The sequence below is a fragment of the Anarrhichthys ocellatus genome, unplaced genomic scaffold, assembly GCF_004355925.1.
Source record: "Anarrhichthys ocellatus isolate YVR2014 unplaced genomic scaffold, GSC_Weel_1.0 scaffold85, whole genome shotgun sequence".
Taxonomy (NCBI): domain Eukaryota; kingdom Metazoa; phylum Chordata; class Actinopteri; order Perciformes; family Anarhichadidae; genus Anarrhichthys; species Anarrhichthys ocellatus.
In genome coordinates this window covers 993,736-1,003,121 of record NW_022280115.1, presented here as the reverse complement: position 1 = coordinate 1,003,121, position 9,386 = coordinate 993,736, and the positions used below count along the sequence as shown (strand labels likewise).

At 38.6% G+C, this 9,386-nt stretch overlaps 1 protein-coding gene across 1 annotated transcript in view; it reads left to right on the top strand.

The window, feature by feature from the left end:
- Positions 1-9,386, top strand: part of LOC116398553 (disks large-associated protein 1-like) — a 133,938-nt gene that overhangs the window by 102,269 nt on the left and 22,283 nt on the right. The window contains exons 7-13 of the mRNA XM_031874948.1: positions 542-666; positions 1,792-1,917; positions 2,075-2,233; positions 2,335-2,417; positions 5,683-5,728; positions 6,369-6,733; positions 8,868-8,898. Of these exons, the coding sequence (XP_031730808.1) occupies positions 542-666; positions 1,792-1,917; positions 2,075-2,233; positions 2,335-2,417; positions 5,683-5,728; positions 6,369-6,733; positions 8,868-8,898 (935 nt within the window). The remainder of the gene's footprint in view (positions 1-541; positions 667-1,791; positions 1,918-2,074; positions 2,234-2,334; positions 2,418-5,682; positions 5,729-6,368; positions 6,734-8,867; positions 8,899-9,386) is intronic.

The following is a 9,386-nucleotide window of genomic DNA, read 5'->3' as shown; positions in this document are numbered from 1 at the left end:
CGATTTATCGTACGATATGTGGACATGACCTCAATCATGTTTATGTTCGCGACTTATCGTACGATATGTGGACATGACCTTGATCATTTTAAGTTAAGCCAGAATAAACCGCAGGGTTTTCGCCACCATCATAAGACTTGGGCATTGCACAAATACTGTATATAGAATATTTTGATATTTTTTCACATGCCAATTCCAATGTCTGTATATTCTTAAGAATTAAAAGTTTCTTTGAATGGGTGTGCTTTCATTATTATATTATGTTATGATTATATCAGTGGCATAAAATGGTTTTAAAATTATATTTTTAAAATTATATTGTTTATCGCAATCATTTCTGGGACAATATCGTCCAACAAAAGTAGTTATCGTGACAGGACTAACCACAGTCTGGCTGGATTCAGATCCAATATTATTTGTACATCTATCTGAATGTCATTGCAGTACATTTGCAGTTTCAATTGCTTGCAAGTAAAATGTAACTTGAGCTTGTTTAGAATTGGAAAACCAGACCACCTCCCCCTTTCTCATTTTCTTGTAGTTTCATCTTGCATCACCACCTATAAGAAAACCCCTCCTCCAGTGCCGCCCCGAACATCCACCTGCTCCACAGCCTCCAAGCCCTACATCTCCATCACAGCCCAGAGCAGCACAGAGTCTGCACAGGTACTGCACACGTCTATTACATTACTTCGTCCCTCATGTATTCACATCAACACATCTATTTGTGAAGTAATGTACATTATAGGTAAGGGTGAGACTACCCTGAGGGCTATAGCACTTATGGAAGTGCACACTTTGAAATGCGGAGCGTTTCCCTATGTGGTTCAGATTGTTTTGACTGGAAAGAAGTCACTCTGGAGGTACAAACACCAGGATCAAGATTCCCGAAAATACCTCCTTCCTTTTTCCAAGAAAACTTACTTACTCGTGGCAACAGTGTCCACTGTTCGGCAAATGTTATATTGTCTCACTCTAAATTGGCTGGACTCGTTACCCAAAATGTTTTGTACCCCATTCCTGTTGATGGACAACACATTCTCACTCCCAACTGGTCAAATACCGACGCTTGGTCAGTGGCCCTATGCTTGAAACGTGGAAGCTCTACGTTCCCCTCTTGCGTTAGTTTCCGCTCATTAAATGAATAGTGTCTTTTCAAAATAACTTCGAGGGTAGTTTTACCTCAGCTTTTAGGTTTACTTACATAACAAATACTAGGTTAGGTTTAAGAAAAATATTGTGGCTTGGGTGAAAATAAGTATGTTTGTTACATAAAATAGTCTGTTTGTTACGTAACTGGTGTTGGTTAAGTAGAGAACTTAACTTTTTTATTTTTCCCATCTCAAAAGGCTCAAGGACATACGTACACACACACATGTTCACACATTCCCACACACACACACACACACACATATATTGTTATGTATATGCATTGTCTCTTGTCTTTCAATTAAAAAAAAAAAATATATATATTATAATAAATTTTAAAAATGCGTTAACGCGCGATAAAATAATTGTCGGCGTTAATTAATGAATGCGTTAACGCGAAATTAACGCGTTAACTTGCCCAGCACTAAATAAAAGATAAAGCTGTTTTTATTTTCTATGTATTCATCATTTTTACTGGCCATAGTCTGAACAGATGAGTTTTTAGTCTAGAACAGAAGATGATTCAAACAGTCATGACTTTGTGCACCTCCAGCTTATTGACATAAAGTTTGATGTGATATTTAATGGTCATATTAACCCTTGTCTTGAAAGCAATGTTCCATGTTTTCTAAAACCAACCAGGATGCATACATGGAAGAGGAGGGACCCAGAGGTGACATGACCATCCAATCAGGGCTCAGTAACTCAACAGAAAGCATCGACAGCATGAAGGCCCTGACAGCCGCCATAGAAGCTGCTAATGCACAGGTTAGTGCTTTGTACTGATACAAATCAACATTTTTTTTGTGCAGTTAGCAGATTGTAACTTTGAAAAAGCTACCAAAATTTAAAAAAACACTTTTCATTGCTTTTGTAAACAGTGTATTCACAATGCATTTTGTCTCTTGTCATTATTCCCATGTAGGTCCATGGACCAGCAAGTCAGCACGTCAGTAACAGCACCATGACAGTCAGCACCCCCACCCCCTCAGTCCTGAGCAGGGGGCCAGTTGTTGAAGACCGCCGGGACGTATACAGGAAAGAAGCACTCAGGAAGGGCAAATGTCTCTCCATAGGTATCCAGGTATGTGTGAGACAGCAGTGAAGGCGGAGAGACAAAATAAAGCAAATAATGTGCTTCATTGTTGGTGATTATAATGGACTCATCCTGCCTGTCTCCTGTAGGTGGATGGACCGGAGGAGGTTCCAGATCCAGAGGACCCATCCAAGTTTACCTCTGTAGGGGTGCAAGTGGAGGATGACAGGGGGTAATCTTTTTTTGTTGACCTTTAAGTCAAAATGTACTTGACCATTTAACATCCACGAAATACATGAGCAAAACTGGACTTTAAGAGCAAGTAAGAAAAAGACATTTATCGATGAATATAGTCTGTCTGAAAAGAATAGTCAAGTGTTCATATAAACTCCGGTAGCAACCCAGCGGTAGCAACCCAGCGGTAGCAACTTTTCGATCACAAGGTTATGCGTTATGGTCTATGGTCTATGGTCTACCCTAAATGGACCATCATTTTCTAAATGAGCATCATGCTGTATTGAAGAACACTTGAAACTAGAGATTGGGATGATAAACTTGTGTTTATATAACTACACTCGAGTTTACTCATACAAATGGGTAATTTTCTCATAGATTCTACAATCAAACTCCTTTTGGCAACCAGAGACCATTGGAAAGATTGTACGTTGAAGGCCTCTAAATCCTGAAACATCTGCTTTTTTGTTGGCAGTTTTGTCCAGTGTTTCTATTGGCGATAATAACATAGGCTTACTCTGAGTAAAGACTGTTGTGGTAGCCACAGTACAAGCATATGTTCTTGCATATACTGCAGATTTTTGCACTCGTGAGCTCCTCGTGTAACAGATCACTGGCTTATATTTAAGCTTTTTTAGTTAGTCACGAGTTTTTGGTACGGCAACCTGATTAGATGATGTGTTCAGTTATTGATGTTATGCTACATGAGGTGTATTTTTCCTCAGACTAGCTGAGTCTAGCTGAGTCATATCCGGCTGTCGTTTAATTATGTCTCTCTCTGGTCACAAACACCCACAGACTCATCTGCCAAGGTTATCCTCTGCGATAAACTCAAATAACTGTTGCTGAGGACCAGTTTCACCGATTTCTAAACTCAATGCAGTTTTCATCAGACCCCTGTCTATTCAGGTCTGTCACCAGGAGATGCCCCAATTTACATGTCCGTTTAGGGCAGGGGTCGGCAACCTTTACTATCCAAAGAGCCGTTTTGCCCTTTTTTCCACCAAATATAATTTGTCTGGAGCCGCAAAACCTATTTGATATCACAACTGATAAAGTTTTCTGTAGTTATATTATAAATACAAAAACTATAGTTTTTTGTATTTATGAAATTATAGAACAAGAATAAAGACAATTCTTGACATTTTATTGCTAATTTCAGTGACAGTATCACCACAAACTCCAAGATAAGAGCTGTTCCCTTTGAAAGATTGTTGACTGCAAAAAATAATCTAAAAATAACAGTTATTTATTTCCATGTTATTTTTTGTCAAAGCCTGAGGCCGTGTCCACACGTATCACCGTTTCCATTTGAAAACACATATGTTTTGCTACGTTTACACTGAGCGTCCACACTACGCCGGCGTTTTCCAACTCCGAAAACGGAGGAGTTTGAAAACGCTCCCGAGGATGGATAAGTTTGAAAACTCCGGGGTTGCTTTGTTATGTGGACGGGGTAAACGCATACATCACGTGGAAACGATCACGTGTTCGCTACTTGATTGGTTCTTAGCAGTCATGACGTGTCCTTCCCTGATTTGTCACACCCCCATCACGTGACCCTTACCCGGAAATTCACAAACAACAACAGCCTTGATTACCGATCGACTACCAGCTTAATTTAACATGGACAACTGATCACAGGTGATGCTTACCTTGTTGTCTTTACTAGCAGCTGTTCAGTTAAAGTCTGCATTATTACGGAGGAAGCAGCTGTTATTGTAGCGATTAGCAAGCGTTGTGACCAGCGGCGTTATCAGACCTACGGAGGACGTCTGAAGTCACGGTTAACGGCTTTAGGGAGGGTGATGGACACAAAACGGAGGACTTTCCTGTCCTTATTAATGCTTATTTTGTTCTGCACAACTATTGTGAAGTCCGCAGATAAAATGTAAAGGAACAAAAGCAGGAATTGCTCTCCAGTAGGACAGAGACTTCAGACACCAGCAGAGCTACGAGTGAGAACAACAAAACCGAGGGAACGAGTGAGAGACGTGTGTTGACCACATTGATGGACCCATAATCTAGTAAACCTTTATGTGTAAGTGTTGATTTTAAAGTGAATTTGATGTGAGAGAGAGAGAGAGCAAGACTCGCAGCGCTGTAACTAAGTCTGAAAAATAAAACTTCTAAAACTTTCCACAAACTGTGTGTGTTTGAGTTTATAGAGGAAGATTTTAGAGAGGATCTTAAGTATCAAACACGACCTTTCATTATTAAAGACTTATTAATAATCTTATTTTTTTAACTTAGCAACCATTCTACTTCCTGTTTACACCGTCACCATCATGCCCAGTGTACGTGAAGAGTCACGTGATATTCGTTTTCAGGCGTTTTAATCTGAATGGAGATCATTTCGAAAACGATGCTGAAACGCCATGTGGACAGAGATCGTTTTCGTTTTAAAACGATTCGTTTAGGGTCTGTGAATTGACCCTTCACTAAGTCCCGCCCTCAAAAGCAGACTGGCTAATCATAGAGGTGCAGTGGCTTTGACCAGGGTCAACTATCCAACTCTGCTCCAGAGACTCTCATCAATGATTTCAGATGTTCTTCATCTTCAGGCTGGTTTAGTGGATTTGGAGCTCGTCATGGTTAACCGTTGTGTGATAGTGATACTCGTTACCTGGAGAGGTTGGAAGGAGATATACGTTTCTAAAACGTTGCGTATCAACATTAAAAATCTGTGGAGCTAACATTATCAAATTTGTAACTAGCGTTAGCATTTTTATGCTACGTTAGTCACTGAAGGTATACTCTGAATGTCTACATGTTGCTTCTGCTTTTTAATGATTGTAACAGTGAATAAAGAGGAACAGCTGTTCCTTTATTTCATTGTCGTCTGTCTGGATCACCATGTGATGTGGTGGTTCACTTTTACACTGTGACATGTAGCTTTGGCTTCTATCTTTATCTTTTTAACATGTCTTCACTGCTGAATCACTTAGACATCCTGGATATATCCTTCAAACACATATTGTAGACCCTTCTCTCTGAAATAACTTTTCAAATTTTTTCAAGAATTTGATCATATTTCTTCAGGGAGTGCAGATAGTGACATTGTGGGCTCCATGGTAACTCTGGCAGTTTGATGGAGTAGCAGGAGCGAGGCTTAGCGAAGGGTCAATTGGGACCTGTGACCAATTTTTTTTAAATGGAAGCCTTATTTCATCAACACCACTTGAATCATGAAATTGATCCCTCAGAGCAGACATGAAAAAAATCTTGGTGTTAAGTGTTTTCTGTCTCTCTCTTGTCTTCAGGTATCGTCGGTTCCAGCGTTCCAACAGTGTGACAGCAGCTGTACAGGTAAGCTTCCACCACTGCTGTTTTGTTATCGAGTTACCCCACTCAAATCATTACCTCCTCCACAGCACTTGTGTTTTTTGTGTCTGTCCACTGTCTGTTTATTAGTTACAAAAATGTCTATAGTTAGACAGAGTTAACAACTCTGTGGGTCCTCTCAGATCATTTAGTGTTTGAAGGATGAGGGTGTTTCATTTCAGTCCATGATAGTAGATCTTTTCTTTCTACGCATACATTACATATTTCCAATTCTCGTGAAGAGCCTTAAAACAGCACTTAACTGTCCACTGAACACAGTGATGGGCACATTTTCCTTGCAAAGCTTTCAGATTGTGGTTATGAAGCTACGGGCAGTAAGGGACCAAAATTGGGAATCCATCTGAAATTAATCTGTATCAGCATGGGATGCGTATAAAAACTTTTTTTTAAAGAGAAAAGACACTTCTTCAAAGAGGAACTCAAGGACAGCTGGAAAAATAGACCCAGAGTTATTCAACCCTATCCAAAATGGTGCAGCACTACAATCAAGTTCTACCCGGGCCAATTAGACTGAATATAATTAGGAAGTGAGTGGTCAGACAAAGACTTAACAGACTGTTACCACTCTAACAACTCATTGAGATTTATGCATTATTCCATTCAGGCAGATATGGACATGCCGGACCTGCTGGACACCCCTCTGGACTCCTCAGACACCGACATGGAAGTCCTGTCATCCGGTGCCCTCTCTCGACAATACTCCCGCGATGCTGCCACCTCTACCGTCAGCATCCAGGGCTCAGGGAACCACTACCACGCCTGTGCCTCCGATGATTATGATGATGTGGGCTTTGACCCATCCATTCTCCCCCCTCCAGACCCATGGATAGACAGTGTAACGGATGACTCGCTGGATGTCAACTTCAACAGCTCTGCTATTCTGGAGGTATGTGGGACCGTGTTCAGTGATAACCCAAAGAAAATGGGAAAACCATCAATATGTGGATCAATTACAAGAGAAGTGCCTGGGCATTTTATTTACTAATTTAATATTTACTCATGATTACATGTTGGTATAAGGATAAGTAATTTTAATAATTTAACTAAGTCTATTCATGCATCCATCTCCATATCTCTCGTAAATAGTTTTTGTATCATTTCTTCTCTACACTCAGTTATTCACACCAGCTCTATCAACATATCCATATACTTCAACAGTTCGTATGATATCTTACGAAAAGTTACTATTTTTTGTATGTTTTCTGAGCTTCAATTTCGGCTATTTACATACTTGCGGTCTTTTCAAAATAAACTTCCGTCTTCACAGGAAACTAATGCTACTTGGTTAGGTTTATGAAAAGATTGTGAAATATGTTGTGAGGTTAAGGCAACAAACATACTTAGTTAGGTTTTGAAAAAGATCGTCGTTTGGGTTAAAATAGCCACGGAAGTGCCGTGGCTACATTTCACAAGTTACGTGACAAGTAAATCAACATTGACTTCTCATTTCACACGAGGAGCAAACGTCGGTCTCCTTGCTGAAAGATCGGTGTTTGTTGGACCCATCAGCCTCATTCATGATAACATGGATAACATACGAAATGATTTCGTGGGATACCTACGAATGCATTATTGCATTTGTAGGTATCCCACGAAAAGGTGCATTATTTTAATAACGGTGCATTATTTTACATACAGTAGGTATAGCTTTAAATGCTGGGACCAGCCTGACTATTTCAGACAAATTTCACTCTTCATGCTCATTAATTGCTTCTGTTGTGAGTGTGCCTCTATTTGCATTTGCACGAGCTTGTTAGACAGCAGCTGACTCTGTGTTGAGTACCACTTCTTAGCTGCCCCAGGTGGTCCAATTGTTTCCATATTTTCAGTGATGTCATTCCTATTAAAGATATAGCTTGTTTTCATCACCAACATTGAATTTGATGATAAGAATATATAATTACTCCTTTAGATTTCATGATCACAGCAATAACAAAAAACATGAATGGAAGTTTTTTAAAAGACATATCGATTCAATGATTTGTATATCAATAGGTCTGTGTTCTGAAATGAACACATTGCTGATATAATTGCCATTTATAATTTAGAAATATAAATCAATATTTGTTTTCTTGTATAGTAGACACTGAATCACAAGAAATCACTAAGATACATAAAAATACTGTATATTATTATTGTTGTTAAAGAGTTAAATCTTTTACCAACCTCTGTCCTGATCATAACTACCAAATATGAATTAATGTGCAGATTTTAACTCTTTAGATAGATAGATGATGACCGTTAGATTTATACTGTATTCATCCCCAGGGGGAAATTTGTATGTTACAGCAGCAAAGATATACTTCAGCAAACAAAGTAACAGAGTAACAATATTAAGTATAAAAAATGCACAATATATACAATAAAATAACAGAGAAGAACATATTAAATATAAGAATATAAGAAAAGAAAATAACAAAAATACACAGTTTAAACAATGAAATAGAATAGTGTTACATTTTGTTTTAGTGTTACATTTTTTCTTCAATAGTTTTTGTGACAAAAAAATCCCACAAAAATTTTATATTTTACTGTGTACATATAGGGGGATTCTTTTTTTCACCGACTTGGATATGTCAATGATCAGCATCAACTTTGATTTTGATGCATTACCTCAAACACTGTAGAGCTCCATAATACAGCAGCAATGTCCCTAGTGGAAATGAGGAAAATAGCATGTATTTGCCTCATAGACAAACATGAGAAAATGACTCAATCTGATGAAAAATTGTAGAATCTACAATCCTAAAGCCAGGTCTCTAGATTGAACACCTGATATAATATGAATTAAAGCTGCGAGCAGCGATGTACGGGCCCTCGCATCCTCCCACATGTCGAGGGTACTGGCGGGACACCGGCAGATGCGGCCATAAATATCTACGACCATCAGACAGTGCGCCCACAAGTTAGACGTATTTTTAATGCGTGGAGTATGTGATGTTGGAAATCATGTAGTGCAAATATTCCACCAGTTCCTGTATCCACTATGTGGCGCTAGAGATCACGCACTAACATACATTATGTTGCTCTATATCAAGTGCAGACCACATCATGTAAATGTCATTCCGTTTGTCACATAACGCTGACTTCCTGTTGCTAGTAGGTGGCGATACTCAGGCCAGGAGTGTTATCAAGTATGGCAAGTTTGGGACAGATTTGAGCAAGTCCAGTGGAGTTACATCAACTTGTTGTTTAATGACGAATCATGTAAAATGGCCGCCACACCATAGTCCATCAAACGTAAAACTTTGAGTAACTTTTAATCACAAAGGTCTTTAGATTGTAATGACTAAATTTGAAGTGGATCTGACAAAGTCCCTAGGAGGAGTTCGTTAAAGCATAGCGACTAGAAATCATGGGAAAATTCACACAAAAATTTAAATGGTAGAGGAATAGAGCAACAAGTGGTTTAATAATCACAGATAAAGTCCCTATTATTTATAATCCATCCAGTTAAATTTGAAACTGAGAATAATAATTGTTCAAATATAATTGATGTGTACTTTCTTTATTTGATTTGACAGTTGTTGATGACACAGAGACGTTGTTACTACTAATCTTCTTGAATATATATATATATATATATATATATAAATAAATATATATAATATATAAATAAATA